Source organism: Ammospiza caudacuta, chromosome 9 (genome assembly GCF_027887145.1).
Source record: "Ammospiza caudacuta isolate bAmmCau1 chromosome 9, bAmmCau1.pri, whole genome shotgun sequence".
Classification (NCBI taxonomy): domain Eukaryota; kingdom Metazoa; phylum Chordata; class Aves; order Passeriformes; family Passerellidae; genus Ammospiza; species Ammospiza caudacuta.
Window position 1 is genome coordinate 23,389,355 of NC_080601.1, and position 21,297 is coordinate 23,410,651.

General features: G+C 48.8%; 1 protein-coding gene across 1 annotated transcript; it reads right to left on the minus strand.

Annotated features, from left to right (window-relative positions):
- Positions 1–9,417: 9,417 nt before the first annotated feature.
- HHEX (hematopoietically expressed homeobox) lies at positions 9,418–14,645 on the minus strand. Its single transcript, XM_058810641.1, has 4 exons — positions 14,248–14,645; positions 12,466–12,644; positions 12,198–12,248; positions 9,418–10,620 (listed from the first exon to the last, which is right to left on the minus strand). Exons 1-4 carry the CDS (start codon positions 14,624–14,626, stop codon positions 10,387–10,389), a joined length of 843 nt encoding a protein of 280 aa, XP_058666624.1. The 5' UTR covers positions 14,627–14,645; the 3' UTR covers positions 9,418–10,386.
- Positions 14,646–21,297: the final 6,652 nt, after the last annotated feature.

Below are 21,297 nucleotides of genomic sequence, written 5' to 3' on the forward strand. Positions count from 1 at the left end.
GGCCCACCTACCAAGTAGGAAGTCAACCCACTGTTGATATCAGCTATCACCAGGAATTACCTTTGAATCAGTGCTTAAAATGGTTCAATTGTTCCTGTAAAATGTCACAGCCAAATCTGCTATAATTCCAAAAGCTGCCGTGGTAAACCAAGTTACACAGGCTCTACCCTGTCCAAAAATGAGTTTGTGCTACTTTAACCTGAGAAAAGCTGCAGAACCATTTTGGACAGACTGGTTGATCACAATAACACAGGCACAACAAATTTCTCTGGCTTGACAGTAACAGTGAGTCTTGGAAGAGCTTTACACAGCTTCTACTCTTTCTGCACATTTCTGCAGTCAATAAACAACAGTGCAGGGCCAAAACCTCCCCAAACCCTAAAAAGGCAATACCTAAAAAATGGAAAACAAACCCAAACTCCAGACCCTGAGTAGTTTTTCTCTCTGAAAGACCTAAATTGATGTTGTTTTCTTAAAAATCAAGTTTTGTCCTTTTCCTGCCCATTGTCTTGTGTTCTGGCACCTACAAAATATTAAGGAAGACTCCACGTGAATGTCCTCAAATTTGGGTTGATTTATATCATAATTTATATCACTGCCTTGTGCAGAATGTAATTGCCAATTTACATGACATCAAAATGCAACACTAGCAGTTTTATTTGGCTTACACTTTGCACCTCAATTCAAGTACCTAAAAACCTAAGTAACAACCACACCAGTAGTGTAGGAGCTACTGATGGATGGGAACTTCAAGCAATAATAGGTAATTATAGAAAGATAATTACATTTCCCAAGAAGTTTGGAGGCATGTGCTCCAAGATTGGGGAACTGGCACGTTTCCTTGTCAGTGCTGTGTGCTTTTGTCCCCTTTTCATATTTTGACAGTCATTTTTCACTCCAAAGAGATTTTAAGTGGCACATGGACTGGCACAGAACCAGAATCAGTGGGAATATCCCCCAAAACTGGGAAATCTTGGTGCTACAGAATTTCTTCTAAATTATTTCTCTACAGCTACTATGTCTCATTAACCCTTTGTGAAGGGGGAAAAACACAACCCAGCTCTTCCTTAATTTCTTCTTTTGGGACTTGTTCATAACCTCATCACATCTTTGCACCGAGAGAAAAACGTGTCTAGCCCCTTTCTGAGAGTTCATCAAGTTCATGTGGCTGAAGTCACATTGCTTGCAGGAATGAAGAAATTGATCCCAGATTCCTTCTGCATGGAAACCAGTTGTCTTTCTCTGAACTGATTTAAAAACCAAATGAAGTACACGAGGACAGAACCTTCGGCACACAGGTTCTGGAAAAGGCTTCCTACATTACTGTGTGAACATTGATTGATCACTTACCCTTTCTGGGACAGGCATCCTGCAAAATGAAAATGTGTTAACCTGAAAGAATGTCTTCCTATGATGTTTGGAAATACAAAAAATGCCACTGATTGCTAGCAGTGCACAGCACTCTGGCATATAGAATCCAGGAGGTGCTCTGCCAAGTCCTCTATCAGCAACTTCCCAAGGAACAAGGAGAGGCCCGGGATGAGCTGTCCTTGCTGCTCTGGAGTCCTTCTTGTGCTGCCAGGCTGGCACCTCCAGCATTTTCACAGCATGGGGCTTCTTCCTCCACAGAGATGCCAGATGCTGTCTTAGTTTATATTTATTCTTAATACAACCTCTGTTATGTGACAGGCACTGAAATCAATCTTGTATTTATATTTGAAACAGCTTTAATATTAAAAAATCATTATTTTCTACTTGTATTTTCCATCCTGTTGACAAGATTCATTAGAATAGAAGAAACCTTAAAATATTTAGAAGTTTAAGGATCATTTAAGCAAACATAAAAACATATTTCATATGCTTTTTTGCCCTTACATACCTGGTGCATGGTAGTAGTTCAAAATCTCTCACATGGAGAAAGCTTATTTAGATGTTAAAAATATCACATGTTTACACTTGTAAATCACCATTAGCAAATGATTTTCCTAATGCTTTAGACAATATAGTAGCAAAGTGCAGCTGCTTCAGCCAGAATGGTATTTTAGTGATTTTTAAGAACTTAATGAGATCAGGTAATTGACTAGTGAAGCTAAAAATTTTACCTTCAATTAAACAATCAACAGTTCAGTACATCAACATAATCATCTTTGCCCCTCCACCTCTCCGTTATTAAATCAATACGTGGGTAGCAGTTGTCTAAGAAACCACTTCCTCTGTGTTTCTAAACCAGTGTTCAGGACCCATTTTAAAGCATTTATTCAATCTGTCTGGTGTAATTTGCAAATAATGGAAAGTATGTAGTAATGCAGATTCCGTAATCAACTAAATAAAAATAAGGCCTTAATCCATTTGTTATTTAATGACATTATTTTTCCTACATTTGTTCTAGTGCAACCACCAAATAACTTAATATTTTACATACACTTTTAAGTATCATCATGTGTGCCTCATTTGCCAGTGCTAGATTATTCCTCATATATATAGGAAATAAGATTGTACAGGTTGTGTTCATGAATTTTGTGATTGATAGCTCAGGAGACAGTCATGAGGCAAAAGTATCATCGTGGAAAAAACCACAAAATAACCGAAAATTATTTTGCCAGGAAACCCCTTCCAAGGGTTATATAACAACACAGCAATCTCATTTTGGAGTGGTTGATGATGAATCAATATAAACCACCCTCCCCAACCACATCTGTGCATGTAAGATGTTTATTACTTCAAGCCCAGGGAACTTCTGCTGCCTTGCAAAAGACTCTGAAGCTGGCCAGTTGCATCCTACCACACAGGACTTTCTGAGAAGTTCTGGTGTCATGTTATACACAGGCCTCTGTGGCATAATTCTCTTCCCTAGAAAAACCTGCACATTTGTTTCCATGTGCAGGTAGCATTTCTTTTGCTACAGCAAAAAGTATCAGGTGAAAGTGAAAAAGGGAGAAAAAACATGTACTTTTCTGTGTAAGTTTTTTAATTAAGACATAAATATATTTTCAAGTATACAGATATTCACCATCTGCCCTTTCTGTGAGTGTACTCTGACTGCCCAGACACACCCAAAGGCTGTGGGGTAGGGGTAGCTGGTGGGGGTAGCACCAAGCATGAAAAATATTCATTGTGAGAGTAACACGGGCAGAAAATGGGTGTCTTTTATTCAGTTATTGCAGTGTCAGCATTCTCTTCCCCTACCACAGTATGGGAAGTGGTGAACAGCACAAAGACTATCTGCATACATTTCTCACTGAGATTTTCAAGAGTAACTAGCGTTCTGATGGGGTCCAGTCCTCCCCAAAACAGAGTTATCATAAAGATAAATGATTCTGGGGAAGTGCTGTACATCTCCTGCCTGTTAACAGAGGTGAGTTCAGGTGGCAGAGACAGCCAAGAGCTGCTGCCATCTTTGCTGCTGCCACTGTTGCTGCTATTCCACTGAACCAAATTAGGATGCTTCACTTGGAGTGAAATGCTCCTGAAGTTGCAGGGGGTATTGCACCAAGGAGACAATATTATACAGGTGCATGAGTGGTGACCAAGCCAATGTCGATGCGAGCCTCCAGGGCCAAAGGCTCAGAGAAGGCTTTAGCTCTGCAGGGCAGATCTGATCCATCTCCTAGGGATTGTACTGACCACTAGTTTCTCCCAAAATCTTACTTAAATGGAAAACTTCAGTCTGGTCCCTGACAGACTGTCAGATCAGTCTCTGCCCTTTACCCAAAACAATAATTTTTCATTATCTGACAAACTTTAGAAGAAATTTTTGGTTTTCTCCACTGCCTGCATCAGTATGTCATGGGGGCTGCAGAGCTACTGTCCCATCCCATAATTTTTGCCTCTGAGCCCCTGAAGCCCCTGCTACTACACCTCAACTCCCTTGGCCTTTCTCACTGTGACTTCTACAGCCCCGTGTTTGTTTTCAGCCAACAGAGCAACTCATTCGCAGTTCCTGCCACATCTAACTGGCACTGACATGCTCAGAGATAAATTTAATCTGGTGCCTTACTGCCATGGAGCCCAGAATCAACCAACAAAACGCCCTCAATGAGCCAAACTTGCTCTGAAGTGCTGGTGGGGCTGCAACACCCATCAGCCAAAATGAACCAAATTAGTGCAGAGCTGTTCCTTAAAGGCTTATTGTCTCCAAACTCCACACAGCAACTTGGGCCAGTTCCAAGGTATATTTGGGAAGAACTTCCAGGATAAGTCCTTGGAAGGTGGCCTCAGCCACTAGCCCATCCTCTTGCAGAACTGGGTCCTTCTATACCTTAGGACTACAAAAGATCTCTCGGATAGACTCTGTGTGCTAGATTAGGTTTTTGGCTGTGTAAGAGGGTTTCTTATTACAGAGAAGGAAGTGGAAGAACTGATGTGTATAAAATAAAGTTACTTCTTCCCCTTTTAACCTGTGATTTTTATCCTGATAGCTGCAGTAAGTAATTGAGATACAATTGCAGGGTAGTGGGCAGTCCTGACTCATTTTAAAATGGCTCTCCCCTCATGTGGGTGTACTCCAGGACAAGAACTCTCAGTATGGCTAGACTAAGATAAAAGCTGTGTTTTTAAAGGTACTGGCTAACAAGGTTTGACTACCATGATTTGAAACCTTGCATAGACAGGACAAGTCAAATGCTAAAAGGTGTTCAAAAGTGTTTGCTAAGTCATTCTAAAAATACAGCTTTGATACTTGTCTAGACAAGGACAGAATGCTCCTTACAATGGCATGCCCACTGCACCAGCCAAGGGGTATCATAGGAAAGGATCAGCAAGAATTTTCTCCACATAGGTCTGTCTTCAAAGCAATGGCACAGATTGAAGTTCAGGGAAACCCTGAAGGGTCAGTCTAGACAACAAGGGGAAAAGGATCCTTTTTTCAGTAGATTTAGTTCAGTCAGGAACTCTTTTTTCAAAAGCAAGACCCACTAAGAGTCTACTGATATAATCTGCCGAGTTTTAGCAGGTCATATTCTGGGCTCCTTGCTGACTGCAACTCAGCCTACTAAAATCATGTTAAAAGTTTTGAGGTCTATGTGTCTGTCAGATGGGATTTTTAGTCCTTAAATAAGCTTGATTGAATTAGGCCTCCTGGAAATGGCCCCTTCCCTAAGGCTGATGAGATGGCAGCTCATTTTTCATGCCCATTCCATCTTTTAGCCCAAATCATTTGCCTAAACTGTACAACAAACGTGAAGTTCAGTTTGTCTTTAGGGTCAGTATTTCCAGCTGACTGTGAGCACCAATTAATTTCCTACAGGCCACGACAGCAATTCGTTTTGACTTTGACTTTGTTTTCACCAAAATGTACTCAGACAAAATCCTTGAAAAATCTGCTCCATTGAGCAGCTACTTGAAAATGTCCAGCCCACATGCTTGCTCACATACCCACTATAACAATTGTCTTGTAAAAAGTCAGCAGATAAATTCTTAGTCATTAATACATATCTTTACATTGGTTTGCTCCTACCATTGAAAATTCAGAACATCTCTTTCCCAGAATTGTGCTAGTATCTTTGACATCTTGAACAATACTTTCAGGAAAGAAAAAAAAAAGGACGAAAAACGAAAAAGTCACTATGACAATTCTAAACAAGCATAAGCACAGCCTCTCAGACTGTTTAATATCAGGCTGTGTTTTGCTATGTAAAAAAAAAAACCTCCACAATGACAACAAATCAAAACAAGCAGAAAGAAAACCAAATAAACAAACAAAAAACCCAACAAACCCAAACAAACTTATTAGTTCTATTTATTATTAAGGCTTAATGACATAGGTAGGTAACAATTTAATAGGGAGAAAGAGCTACCTCTCAATTAGTCCCATTAGAGATTATGTCTTTATGGCATGGGTGGGTATCTAACATTCAGGGGGAAATTCACGAGTCACCAACTCAATTGAAAGACTCCACCAAACAATAATTTGCTGTTATAACTCGAAGTGACCAAAGTAACACAGTGTGGATGTGCTTGAGATTCCCGGGGTTTAGTAGTCATTTGTCAATAGCTCTCAGACAATGGAGTTGTGAAATGGAGCCACTTAAGTTAACATGATAAGGCTTTTTACACGATTGTGTAAAGTTTTTTTGGCCTTGACATGCACCATCTGAAATATTTTAGAAATACACATTGATTTCCTGTTTTGGATAAATAGGAATAAGCAAACCTCCTGTGCTCAGGAGGCCTGGAGCCAGTCCATGATTCAAAATAAGACAGAGACTCAACTGTCAGCAAAGGCTTTTTGGTAAGCTGTTGTCACCTGGACAAAGTCCTTACTAAGCCCAAACTACTGCTAAACGTTAATGCGAAGTTGATCTGAATCAGAGCAGCATGCTCTGACCTGCTGTTCATGCTTCTTTCACGGTTATAGCTCTGTCTGTCTTGGTACTTTCTCATGTGGTAAAATAATGTCTTCAAAAACAAACATTTTGCATACACACACACACACATATGTATATATACATACCTACATAGCTAAAAGATAATAATATCCATCCAAAGATTTTATTGTCTGATTCTTTTTTTGGTCCTCTGAGGAGACATATAACAGCAGATGTCTTCCAGGCCTAATACCATTTCTTGTCATCCACTAAACTGAGTGGATGGATAAAACTCCTTTTATCCGATATGCCCAGAGGAAGGTCCTTTTCAGCGAAAGCAAACAATTAGCAGCCCTGAGTTATTATTTCCTATTATTGTGCGATAGAAGAGGCTCTGGACATTTCAGCGCGAAGGATTAAAGTGACCTGCTTCACAAACATCGCGCATCCGCCTTCCTCCTCTCCCGCCCCGCGGCAGCACCGGCGGCGGGCGCGAACGCGCAGCCCCACGCGTGTCCCGGACTGCGGGCGCGGGGCGGCTCCGGCCGCGGGCCAGGTGCGGGGCCGGGCCTGCGGGACGGGACGGGAAGGGACGGGAAGGGACGGGCCTGCGGGACGGGAAGGGACGGGACGGGAAGGGACGGGACGGGACGGGCCTGCGGGACGAGCCCGCCCGGCCGGCGCTGCCCGCGCATCCCGCTCTGCGCTCCCGCGGGCCCGGGAACCGCGCTGCGCACCGAGTCAAAGTACACAGCGGCCCGGTCGATAGCCTATTAGGCTAGAAACAGTTCTGCATATCAAAGGCCGACGAACCTAATGACTAAAAATATAAGTACCTGACCCGGAGGATTAATCACACACTGTCAAGCTGAAATTGGTGCAATTCTTCCAATCATTAACGTTTTGCTTACAAAAATGTGCTTTTCTGTTTGTTTTTCTGCTAAATGATAACCATTTTCAAGTTGAATCGGCTGATAAAAAAGTCGAAAACAAGACGGGAGTTGTGCTGGAAAGGTCATACGTGCCAGTTCGGCATGGAATAGCCAACGGGCAAACAAACAGGACAGAGCTGGCTGGCACGGAAGGGGCTCGAAGGTTTTCCCGAACGGTGTAAAGTGCTTTGCCTGTTTTTCTCCTGCCAAAGAGAAGAGACTGCCCGTGGAGGAACACTCGTCCGCCACACCGTGGTCATCCCCACGTCGGTCTCCCCCGCGTGGAAACGAGCTGGGGAAATTAGGGACAGAGGCGGGGGGATTGCTTCTGAGCGGCAGCTCGGCCGGCCCCGCCGGTGTGTTTTACCTCCCTGAGCCCCCTTCCCGGCTGGGCGGGTGAGCAAGGACATATCGACTGCCCAGCCCGGGTTACAGCGCTGTTTGTCACTTGTCGCGACACCCTGGAAATCCACATCCCTGGCCAGGCGGCTGCAGACGGCGCATCCGCGCTCCGCACCTGCAGGGAGCCGCCAAATCCCCGCCACGGCGGGGAAAGCGCCTGGGTCGGCGAGCCCGGCTTCCCTGGACCCCATTTCATCTCCCGGGACGCGACCCCGCGCAGTTCCTCGGGCAAAGCCCCCGCCCATCGCACCGGGCCCGGCTGGCTCCCGGCTGGTCCCGGCGGCATCAGCCCCGTGGAAATGCGGCTCGCCCGGCGCCCACTCCCACGGGCCGCCGCCGGCTGCCCACCCGTGACGGCCGCCCTGTTCCACGCGTGTTCCCATCCCCACGCGAAAGCACAGCCGTAACACGAAGTGGCGCTGAAGAGGCGACGCCAGTTTCGTGTACCTTGATATCGGTCGGGACAGATAAAGAGATAAAGAAAAACAGAGGCGGATGGCATCTTCCCTCCCGAGCGCTCCCTGCTCTGCTCCGGCCCTCAAGACCTCACCACCCTCCCCCGCAGCTCCCGGGACTCACGGTGGGCTGTCCCCGTCCCCGTCCCCGTCCCGGTCGGGATCCGCGTTGAGGCCCAGGACGGCAACCGGAACGAGGGGAAGCCGAGGGATGGAGAAGGGATCTCCTCCTCCTCAGCGCAGCCCCGCTGCGAGCTGTCTGCGCCCTCAGCGATTCCTCTCGTGGGGCTCACCGCGCTGGGGCTCCATCCCGGCGCTAAGGCGGAGAGGAGCCCCAGGCACGGCCCGGAGCGCCCCGGAGCTCCCTCCCTTTGTCACGGGCGGTGTTAAACCAGGCGCCGGTGCCCGCGCCACCGGGGCCGCCGTGCGAGCGGAGCGTTCGGCCCGGCCGTGGCCCCGACCGGAGCAGCTCAGGGCCAGAGCCCGTGCCCGGTGTGCTCGGGCAGGGGGCACAGAACCTCCCGATCGTCTCGTCTTTTCGGGCCCCGTTCATGAACGCGGTTTTCGGATAAACCGAAGTTAAAGCCACTTATTCAGAAAATTCAGCTGATGTTTCTTTAAGAATTAACTCACTTAGAAGCAACAGCTTGTCTGGTCTAAGGGCCATCCTCCCTTGCCAGTCACAACAGTCACTTGTTGCTATCTAAAAGTATTTCTTGGCACTAAATTGGCTTTTAGTAACAGTTGGCCGGGTGTAAATCCCCGTCGCCGGGTGCTCACTGTGGCACCTGGAGGGGCTGAATATCCACGCGGGTGCCCACCCAGGATGCCCACTACCAGGAGCAATTCTCACAGCCCGGGATCTGTGCTCCTTCCCCGAGTCATTTCGGAGAAATGCCGATGAATAACCACTGTTGACTCAGGTGGGTCAGCGTCTGCCCGGCTGGGGTCGATGCCCGGCCCCAGCAAACCCTGCCGGCCCCGCTCCTCCTCCAGCCCGCGCCCCTCTGCGGCCCCCCAAGGTCAGGGCGACTCGGGGGTAAACACCCACGCTTCCAGCCCGGGCTTGCCAGCCAGGTTTTCCTCCTCCCGCCACAGAGCCCGTTCCGTGTGGGCAAAACCAAAATGCGGGGTGAGAGGCTGAAACACAGCAAAAAAATACAGCAGAGAGCCCACACGAGGCTCCTGCAACCGAGGGTGCCCAGAAAGCTGCGAGGTGGCTGATGGCTGGCACAGTACTGAGGGAAAGGCGCTTACAACACACCTGGCAAAGGAGAAGTTTGGGTTTTCTCCTGCCAGTAACTGGACGGCCAGAGTGGCGAGTGTTGCAGAGTTTAAGTTTATTTCACAGATATGTCCATCAAAAATTAAATACCAGGTTTTGCCTTTTTTTTTAAACACTGAACAAATATGTACAAAATATGAACAATGTGAGGTATAAAACCACAAGATTTTTAAAGAAAACTAGTATGTACAGAAGCAGATACGTGTACGATAGGCATTATCTTCCCACGGCCGTATGCTTCACTTATGCCCTGCAGCAAGGCCCTATCACTCCCTGCATTTTCTTCTCAAATATGAAATCCATAAAAAACAGTGCTAGAGATTTTGAAGGAGAAAAATATTTTTTTTCTGCAAATTGAACCATCCAAACTGTGAGGCAAAATTCTCAGAAATCTGAGAAGGCACATTTAATCTCACACAAGAAGAAAAAGGAATCTGTCTGACAACTCTACCTGACAAAGGAAGGATGTCTCAGTAGAGAGCACACAAAAGAGTGTGAGTATAAGGCACTTCTCGGGATGGTCAAATCCCTTCCTATTTCACAGAACATGCTTCTCTGCTTACAAAGGGCGTTTATATTAATCTATTTAAAGTACGTTTGTTTACACATATAAAGGGCTTAGTCCTGCAATCCATACTCACTTCCACACTAGTTAAGAGTTTTGCCTGATCACCGACAGCAGCTGATTCAGACCCTCTCCACCACCATGAGTAAGGACAGGGTGCAGGACAATATTCCAGTTAGAACATTGATAATTGTACAAACATATCTTACAAATAATTAAATACAAACCATGGTCCTTTAACCAAATTAGAGATGGCAAAACTGAACTGTTTGCAGAAAGTACATCTTTCTTTCTTTCTTTGCTTGTTATAAAATTAGTCTATTTGGTGATGCTTTTTTCTTTCAATGTAACGGTGAAAGTTTTCTCCTGTAGCACGATATTCTTTCAAACCAGCCCCTGGTAAAGTGCAAGCCGAGTTAGGTCCGCTCTCTGCATGGGACTGTTAGTGGGCAGCAGTGTAATAGCCTTTATCACCTTCAATGTCCACTTCTTGATCAGAGTCCTCAGAGACATCTGACTCCAGGTCCTCGTGTGAGGCTGGTGAGGGGGTGTACTGTGAGCCATCCAGAGAGACCTCCTTACCCTTCTGCTCGGGGCTCTGGCAGCTCTCCGGCCTTTGCTCACTGTGACTGTCAGCACCTTCTACTTCTTCTTTTTTGGTGACCTGGGGGTTCTCCTGCAATGAAAGAATCCTGCTTGGCACAGAACTAGAGGCCACAGAGACAGGAGGCCAGGGAATTCCAGCTGTGCTGTGTGGGAAAACCACCTTGCAGAAAAAGGCAGGTGTCCTGCTGCCTCCCTGGGCCTCCTGCCTATAAACCTGCCCGAGTGGGACCGGGCCGGGCGAGGGCTCTGATCCCACTCCCTCACAGCCACAGGGGCTGCTGCCGTGAATAGGGCTCCCTGGCGATGGTTATCGCAGCCACTTCAAAAGAGTCAGGAGCTGCTGGAGCCCAGGAACCTCTGAACTTTTGTCTTTAGCAAAGCAAATGTTTATTATGAGTCTACAAACACCGACACACAGCTTCCTCCTGCCCTGATCTTTCTTTAATTACACCCGACAGCAAGAGGAGGGAGGTTGAATCCATCAGTGGTCCAAAAGCAAATGGAAAAAAACTACCAATTAAGCTAAAACTCAACATTAAAACACTCACCACTAAAACCAAATCAAACCCCTGTTTGTGAAGGCAAGAGTAGCCCTATGTTGGCTCCTGTCTGGAGAGCCCAGTCCCCTAAGGGGGCACGAAATGCTATGTGAAAGAAAAAGCAGGCAGGGACACGTACCCATGATATAACTGTGCGGGCTTGGAGAAATGGATGCGACTGAATGAAAAGGAGGAAATGACTTAAAATGGCCGAGATCCCAAGCAAGCTCTCCGGACACTGCGGCATGGGCCGGGCCCTAGGCGGCCTCTTGCCAGAATAATAGAACTTTATTAAAAAATCAACTGAAGATTGAGTTAAACTCAGGTGAAGGTCACAGAACAGATTCATCTAGAGCACCGTACCGTGATTAGTTTACTTTTCTTTTTACTTTTACATTAAAGGCAAATCTGCCAGTAAACTGTGTGCATCCATGTCACATTAGCTGAAGCCAGACTCAGGTCAAGATGTTGGAATTTTTCAAAAATATTTGAGCCAAGGGACCTCAGTTTTGCTGAGTTCCTATGTGCCATAAAAATCCCTAAATAATTACCTGCTTGAGCATGATTTCTAAGGGAGGGGAAACTGCTTTAACTTCTTAGGCTCATGCATTGTAACTGCTTGTGAAAGGAAGGTAAAAACTACTCAATTTTCCATGTGGCTCGTCAAACCAAACAAGGTGTTTGTACCTGCTTTCTCCTTTGTTAGCAAAATACATCAACTTGTGTTTATCAAAAGAGGGCATTTTAAAACACCAGTTAATATTCTCCCAAAAAACTGCCTAGGTAATTTACTGACAATTACTTATCTTCTCCACGTTAATTGGCTAAACAACATATGGGTTTACAAAACAATTACCCTGGAGTTTTAATAGGTGGTGTGTGAAAGACGGGCATAATTGATATAGGAACTGCATTAGAAGCTTTTAACGTTAGTGCTGCCTGAACGAGCCCTCACGGATTCCAGCATGACTATTTGTCTTTTTAATCAAGGTGAAGAGGTTAAACAGCCTTTCAGATGACTTCTGCATACAACCTGGAATAGGCGAGCACGGCGTAAGATAAGACAATTAAAATACTTATTTCTATAGAAACAGAAACATCTCCCTACCTGCTTTAGACGCCTCCATTTGGCTCTGCGATTCTGAAACCAGGTTTTGACCTGAGCAACGACAACAAGAAAAGGTGCAGGGTAGTCTTGGAGCCAGTTAGTGCCCAGAGCCTTTCCCAAGCCACAAGCAAAAAGCAAGAACCCGTCAAAGACCCCTTCCCGCCGACCCTGAGCCGGCCAGGTCCCGATGCAGCGACAGCAGCTGCACGGCGGGGCCTGGAGCGAAGGGGAAGGGGCGCGGTTCCCCGGGGCGCGGGCATGGCCTCACCTGCCTCTCGCTGAGCTGCAGCATCTTGGCCAGGCGCTTCCTCTCCGGCGGGGAGAGGTATTTCTGCGTCTCGAACTTCTTCTCCAGCTCGATGGTCTGGTCGTTGGAGAAGCGGACCTGCCCCCCCTTCCTCTTGTGCAGCGGCCGCTGGATGAAGGGGCTCCAGAGCAGCGGCTTCCCTGCAAAGAGAGGCAGAGAGCCGAGGGTCACCGCCGGCCACGGACACGCGGGACTGGGGAGCCCCTGCCCAGCCCCGGCCAGGCCTGGGAGCGTGCCGGGTCTAGGCTCGCTAATTTCCTTCGCCTGATTTTATTTCTCTCAGTTCCTACTCTGATCTTTCCCCTCTCTGATTTTTTCCCCTCCGCCAAACGGAGAGACCGGTTAAAGTCACTTTACGGGCTTTGGCAACATTTCCGTCAATGTGTTTCCTGTTGGTCTATCTCGCAAAGAAAGAGACCAAAAAAAAAAAAAAAAAAAAAAAAAAAAAAAAAAAAAAAGACCTTTGCTTCCTTCTGCTCTTTCACTGCGATGTCCTAAAGAAACCGTCTCCCGGGTCCCTGTGGAGAGCGGGGACATCGCGGGGCTGGGCAGGGGTGATGCGCCGACAGGAGGGCACTGGGTTTCTAGGAAGGAGGGCCCGCATGTCCCCCACCCTCGGCTGGGGCTTTGCCCGCCAGAAGCCGCGGGGCGCCCGCCAGGCTCACCCGGGGCCGGGTGAGGGGCGAGGCGGGGCAGGCAGCGACACGCCGGGGAACCGGCCCCGCTGCGGAGCCGCAGCCGCGTCCCGGGGCAGGAGGCTCCGGCCAGCGCAACTGAGTCATGCTGTTTGTCTTTCGGCCTGCACCCTTTGCAATTTGCTGCATTGTTTTTCGAGATTTTGCTTGCGTCAGGCTTTAGTAATTCTTGTGCAAAACAGACTCAAAAAATAGGAAGCAACTGGTTATTTTAGCTGTCATAAAGTCACATCCCACACAGAGGAAATGAACAATATCAGAAAAACGGATCCCGGCTATCAGAAGTCGAGTGTTTCCTGAATTTGTCTGTATTGAGGATGTCGATAAAGTAATCAGCAATGTGCACGACTCCCGGGGAAGAGCCTGCTTCAGGCGGCCAGGAAAACACTTAACAGCTTCTGAAACCAGATTTACTCCTATCGAGAGCTCAAGGTTTCCTGTATGAACGGAAAGGGTCAGCCTCTTTCATTGCACAAATGTGGTGAGTCAGGTCCAGTTTTGCAATCACTAAGAACAAGTGCTGCAGCCCGGGCACGGGGCTCAGCCCCCGCAGAGGGGTCGCTTCCCGGCCAAAGGCGCGAAGTAACCACCGGGACCCCCGACCCGGCCCGGCCCGAGCCGACCCGCAGAGGAACCTCGGGGGCCCCAGCGAGCGGAGCCGGCCTCCCGAGTGTTTTTCAAGTCATCCGCAGGAAAGACTGAGATCTGCCATGCGATCTCCAAGCACAATTAAAACTCCCCACCAAAACCACACGCGACATTACTAAGGACACTCTCAGAGTCACTTGGTTTGAAGGAAAACAAATCTGAGTCACGGCGGCCGCGCACTGTGGTTTCGCTGACAGACCCGGAGCACGGCACGTCCTTAATTTACTGTAAATCAGACGGGGGCCGGAGGGAGCCGGGGGAACACAGAGAAGCGGCGGGGCGGGCGGGAAAGGGGACCGCTTTTGGGCACTTCCCATTTACCCCTGCCCCGACGGCGGGATGGGGACGGGACGAGATCTGCGCCGGAGCCGGGGAGGGCGGAGGGGGGCACATGGCTTACCCAGGGGGTCCTGCCGGATCAGGGCGTGCGCGTAGTCGCCGACGGCGCGGGGAAAGGAGTAGAGCGGCCCGGCGTAGGCGCCCGTGCCATAGGTGGCGGCGAGGTGGTGGGAGAAGGCCGGGTGGACGGGGGTCGGCTCGTAGATGGGGGTCCGGTACGGGGACACCAGGCTGGTGAAGGAGGAGTTGGGCGACGGCAGCGTCGGCGGCGGCGGGGCGGGCAGGGAGTGGGGGGCCGGGGCGGCGGCGGGGCCGCGGCCCAGGATGTCCTCGATGTAGAAGGGCGTGGGGTGCGCGGGCTGGAGCAGCGGCGTGGGCGCGTACAGCGGGACGCCGACGCCCAGGGCCGCCGGCGCCGCGCCCGGAGGCTGGTACTGCATGGCGCGGTCGCCGCCCGCGCACCCCCGCGCCCCCGGCCGCCCCTGCGGAAAGCCGGCCCCGACCGCGGCGGCTGGGTGCTGGCACCGCCGCCGCGGGTTTCTCTGGGCTCGGGTTACCCTTCGATAGGTTTCTATTGGCGCGGGGCGGAGCCCGCGTGGTCTCTGTCCCCTTCCTGCCACGGCGCCGTCTGGCCAATGAGCCCGGCCAGGGAAGGGGGAAACCACCCCCCGCCGGCAATCACTCCCCCGCCTCCCGGAGCGAACTCCCCGCGGCGCCAATCAACCACCGCCGGGGGAGCCCGGGCCGGCGGGGCGCGATCTCTCTCCCGCCGGGCCCCGACGGCACCGAGGCCGCGGCGCCTCCCGCAGCGGTTCTCGCTCCTCTGCCGGCGCAGGGCGCAGCCTCAGCGGTGCTCGGGCTTCCCCGTGGGGCTGCGCGCTGACCCCTGCAGCGTGGCGCTGGCGCGGCCCAGGCAGGAGGCACGAAGCGGACGGGCACCCCCGCCCGACCCGGGGAGCTCTCCCTTGGAGAAGCCCGCGCTGGCGCTGCGCCTGACTGCGTGCGCCGGGAACGAGTGGGGGAGTGCGTGGGCGGGGGGCAGCACAGGCTCCGGCCCCGTGCCCGGGACAGGGCCGGAGCCCGGCGTGGCGGAGCAGGAAGCGGCGCCGCGCTGCTCGCTGGCTCCGACGGCCGGCACCGGGCGGCAGGCTGGGGGGCGATGGGGCCGCGCGGGGCCGGGGACCCAGTGCCCGATAGCCCGGCTGGGAAAGCGGCGTGACGGCTCGAGCAGCGCCACCTGGGCTCCATCGATTCGAGTTTTAAGATCCCGCCGGGTGATTCCCCCTGCCCCGCAGCCCCCGCGGGAGACTCCCGCTCCGTCCGGGCGCCGCCGACTCCGCTCCGCGGGGCCGCCCCTCGCCTGCACCGCTGCCCGCCGGACTTGGGCGAGGGTGATTGGAGGTGTGAGCAAGGGGCAGCGAGCCCCGCTCTGCCCGCGCCCCTCAATCCCCGGGGCCTCGCCCCGACGGCAGCGCTGGCGCGGCCGCTCCTTCTCCCGCTCCGTGCGAGCCGAGGCGACAGGTGCAGCCTGCGTGTCCGCGGAGCCCGCCGTGTCCCGTCTCCATCACACGCCCCCGTGCTGACAGCGAGCACGGAAAGCTGTTAAGGAATAGCAGCTGCTGGTATAACTCTGCCTTTTTGGTTTTTTTTCTTAAAAAAAAAAAATTAAAAAAGTCTGCAGTTCAAACGCACGAAGATCTTAATAAGAGGCTCAGAGCAAGACGAAAGGGTGTTGGGGAAATGAAAAACAAAAAAAATATTTTTTAATAATACAGAGAGGTTAGGTTTTCTTTTTCTTTACATTGTTAACAAATGCCAAAACTCACCTTTAAAGCGTGGTCTTGTGTCTTGTAAATATCAGGTACACGTAAAGCGAGCTGACAGTTTTGATTATTTTTTCTCTGTGTTCAGTCTCCCAGGCATTGCTCTTTCCAAGGGGTTTAGTTAATGTTTTCATCTGGAAGTGTTGGATTTGCAGCTTGATTTACTTAATAAATGTACAGTAAACCGATGACCCGTTGCCCTCTGGAATAACGACGTGCATGATATGAGGCAGCAGAATGGAGGGCCCCCACAATATTTTACAAGCTGTCGATTCAAAATCTTGAGAACAAGTTTATACGAAAAGGAAAAAAAAATGTTTTGCTGTATTATTGGAAAACAAATAAATAGAGGAAGAGATTATTCTTTTCTGACTTTTATACAAGCAATAGGCCTTGTTAAAAGGAAGTTTTAATGACACAGTTATTACATTCCACTACCACTGCATAATCCCTAACAAGAAAAATGAAGCACTTAATTTTGCAGTTGTACAGAACCGCCCCTTTCAAATTCAATTGTTAGACCTCAGCCTTCCTCTTTCCACGGGTTGGAGACTATTAAATCCGCATTCATGAAATGTCACATTTATTGAACTACATAATTTTTTAATATCACTAGTGCAGGTTTTATAGTTGATTTTATTGTTTTTATGGCCATTCGGGGCTCTAAAACCCGGATTTTTTCAATGTTGTCCTTATAATTTTTTTCACACAGTCAGAACTAATAAAATAGAACAGTTGTGACTTTTTAATGCAAGGGGTCTCGGAGTTTCAATATTTTCACTCTGCTGGATACTAAAACCAATAAAAATACATGAGATTTTAATTATTTTCTGGATTAAATAAAATCTTTTCCTTTTCGCTTGGAACATACATTTTGTTTGTAGTTTCTGTCGTGAAGGAGACAATGCAACATCAGACAAAATACTTTATTACCAATATTGTTGCAATGAATACAGTTTTGACCGGATTTTACAGTCGAACGGGCATTTAAAGAAAGGTGCTGTAGATCGGGGCAACCAAGACAGTGTTGAGTATTTCTATTATTTCTTCTCCAGGTTCCCTCTGGAAAGCTCTCCAATTTATCTGGAAAACCCTGATGGGGGGGGGGGGGGGGGGAAGTGGGGGGATGGAGAGAGAAGCCTTGGGAGGGAGAGAAAATATACGCCTTTCTCGATGGAAAGAGGAATGCTTTCACATTAATTTTCTTGGTATGCACTTGAAACACCACCAAGTTTTCCTGCTAATCTGGGGATTTCTGGAGGGCGGCGGGGCGGGATGCGTGCATCCCCGCACTGGCACGGTCTCAGCCCGGAGGAATCGGCTGGAGAACTCATTATTTTGTGTAATAACTTCGGGGCCCTGTCTTCCCCTTCACTTTCCGTGAAATCACCCGCCTTCGAGGAGTCCTGAGCTCAAGGAAAAAAAAAAATAATAAAAACCAAGGCCCGCACTTGCAGCAGGCGGCGCCGCTGCCAGCCCCGACGGCGGAGCCGGGCGGGACCGGGCGCGCTGCTCGCGGGGCGCTGCAAGGAGCGGCTCTGGCCCTGGCCCTGGCCCTGGCTCTGGCCCTGGCCCTGGCTCTGGCCCTGGCCCTGGCTCTGGCCCTGGCCCTGGCTCTGGCTCTGGCCCTGGCTCTGGCGGCGGCCGGACGCAATCCGTGTGCCGCTCCGGGGTCCCCTCAGGCCGGGGGCTGGCGGGGAGCGCTCGGACGGGCTGCCCGGGGTGCCGGCCGCCACCGGCCGCCCCACGAGTGATGTTACCCCGCTGGCCTCGCAGGACGGTGCGCCCGGGGCTGTGCTGCAAGCCCGGCTGTGCAGCCTCGCCCATGGGCTGCTTCGAGCCGGTTTCCCTCCCCTTCCAGCCCTTGTCCTGCGTGGAGCCCCGGGCCGCTTTCCCACAGGTGCCCCGATGGGGGAAGCCTTTGCCGGGGGAAGCCTTTGCCGGAGGAAGCGGCACCCGCGGGCTGCGCCGGGGCTCCGGAGCCTCCCGCCGGCCGTGCCGGTGCTGCGGGGAGCCTGGCCCGGCTGCGGGTGGTCGGATCGCCCTCGGCCCCAGCCCCGGGCGGGGCCCAGCACCGCTTTAATTTCGCGTTTATGTGTCACCGTGTTCGTGCGCGGCTTTTACGGGGCGGCGGTAACGCGAAACACCTGGACAGCGGCACCGCGGCCGCGCACGGCGGGGCGGGCGCTGGGCTGTCCTCCGGCCGCTGCGTTAAAATAAAATAAGAATAATTTTTAAAAATCAAAACCACGATCCTCCCCGGTGTCAGAAAAATCAGGAAATGAAAGCTTCCAAAACCAGCGACACACGCCAGGCGGTATTTCCACCGCACCCATGATTATCTGTGATAAACGCCCCGATAAACAGAATATTCCTGATTCCTGGGGTGGTTATATCGGGCAATACATAAACCGGTCAGCAATTTATGGGTGAGTATGTCTGGAATCACAGAACACTTTCCTTTGCCTCACGGATTGTTGTCACTAACATATACCTAGCCGGTTTCTGCTCTCCAAACTGGGATTTTCACCCACAATCACACCCTCTGTGACACTACAGGCTTCAGCAGAGTTACACCAGAGTAGGATCATTCCCAGCTGCAATAACTGCGTTTGGCTGTACAGAATTAGTGAGCAAATCAGCAAAACTTCATATTTTTAACACCTAGAGCAGGCTACCGACAGCGTCATTCCCTAATGCTACAGGACACTTTCCAAGAGGATCCAGCCCACAGCCATTCCACCCCTTCCCATTATTGAAAATATTTCAAGACTCTTTCAAGAGAGGTGAGGCCACAGCCTTGAACACCTTCCAAGGAGGAAATAGGAGGGAGTTCACCTCTCTGATTTCCCCAGCATCATGGAAGCCCTACTGAGGCACTGCACGTAGCAGGGTGATGTCAGTAGGTGCTGCCTTCTTCCAGATAACTCATCTGTTAGATATTCACTTCTTACAACTTCCTCCTCACCATCATGATTTGATTTAATAAATGAGTTACAACTGTAATAAACATTAGAGCAAGTTAGTCTTAAAGGCATTCATTATATAGCAGAATAAGACAATTCTTGGTCTAAAAAGGAGTGGACGACATATAAACTATTTTTCTTGGCAGACCTAGCAGGAGCTTATCAGTTTTTGTTCTACATCACTATGATTTCACCAAATTTAAATCATCCAAATGAAAAAAAATCTGTTCTGAGGGAATCTCCATCATGCTGAGTACATTTAAGGTTTCAGCAAAATCAGTTCAGCTGTTTCTGAGCATTGGGTTAGAGGAAAGCAGATTTTTTTTCTCCCTGGCATTTAGACATCTTTGCTTTGCCCTGACAACCTGCAGAGCCCCATCACAGGGAAAACTTCCAGAGATGAAAGCAACTGGAAAAAGTCGGCCAGGGGTTTTCTCTTTAGTCCCTCCTTTGCTCTTTTACTTGGGATTGTGGTTTAGAGTAGGGCAAAATAAAGACTCCAAATCTCTGCAGAGAGACATAGGCACCTCAGGAATGTTTAAGCAATTCATTAATGTTAAATGAATATTTGTGGGTATGAGAGATGTGCTGCCACCAGCAAGGGCGTTTTTCACCTATGCTGTCACAGGCTCTGATGTGAAAAACAAAAAAACCCAAAAAAAACAAAAAACAAAAAACAAAAAAAAAAAAAAAAAAAAAAAAAACAAAAAAAAAAAAAAAAAACCAAAAAAAAGAGCAAGCTACAGAAAAGCTTTAATGGTGCTTTTGAGTCTTGTCAAGGATTTCCAAGGCAGCACATGCCAGACCCTCAGGGGAACATATTGTTAAGGTGCTTCCATTTCCTGTAGACCCCAATATCATTAATATCTCTTCTGGGATACCTTGACTTGCAAAGTGGAATATGCAACATTTAGAGCTCTGTGGTAAAAGGAAGGAACACATGGCCCCACATTATAAACATAGTTAATACCACTTTCTTTCTGGACTGGGCTGTCTTAGTGATTATTTTGACACAGTATCTCTAAAACAGTTTAATTCAGCTGAAATGTGATACAATTCACCAGGGTTTTTTTCTGAATTGCAAAGAGGCATCCTATTAAACTACATAAATTGCAATACTTTTAGAAATGTACTTTTCTAACCCTTCCTTGGTCTGAAAACTTTCTAATCTGACCATTATGAGAATGTGGTGAACAATGCTATGAAAAACAAAGCAATATATTGTTCCTCATAGGCTCATATTTCCTATATATCTGCCACCAAAAACATGAGCTATTCTGGATCCTGCCTATAAGTGTGACTGAAGGCTGCTTGTTTAATTATATTTATTTGGGGTGATGGCAACAGTAACATGTTAAAACTTCTCTATATTTTTATGTGTTGGCTACACACATAAAGATTACGCCCAAAACCATATATAATTCCCAGGGGCTAGATTGCCTCTCACATCTTGCACAATCATTTACGTAAGTGCAAACTGAATCTAAAATGCTGCTAACACAGACTGCTGGCTACTGCACACCCACTCTGTGTTGATATAAATGACTATAACAAGACATCAGACAATGGACAATCTGCCTAAACTACGGTGATGACAAAACTTTTTTTTTCCCTTAACAGAGCAATCAGAACACAAATATGTTTCAAAGAGGACTTGTGCAGCAAGATTTTTCACGGTAACAGTTCCAATGAGTCCAAAGTACACACAGCTAAATTTGATGTCAGTAGGAATTAGGTATGAATAGGGAGTGTTACTTAGTTATTTTTGTTAATGTTTTCCAGAGCTTACACATTCACTCTACATTTTTTAGCAAACTTTATCATTTTGGCATCATAAAATCAATCCCTAGATAGGTTTGTTCTATATGGAGCAGACACACACATGCAGTTGCTGTTAACAGTCAAATACAGAAGCTTACAATAACCATCTAGCTAACTATTAATGGTTGTTTAACAGTGGGGTTAGAAGGATGGATCTGAAATCTGTCCTCATCTGAAAAATGGATTGTTAGACTCTCAGGGGGCACAAACTCTTCAAAAGGCTTCATTTTCACAGGTAGAAGCCAAAATACTTGGGTGGAATTGGCTCTAGAAAGCTGGAGAAATTACCTTAGAGACAAATTCAGAACTTGTGCAGTGGATTTGGAGCCCATTGGAGCTGATGATTTTCATAGGCAAATCATTTATTTTTCATAACAGACTGAGAGAATCTGCCTCAATGGTTGCACATGGAAATGTCCCATTAAGTACAATATTAAATAGCAGAAAGGAAAAGAAGAATAGTTTTTCCCTGAGGTAGATGTCTCCCCTTCTTGCTCCTGC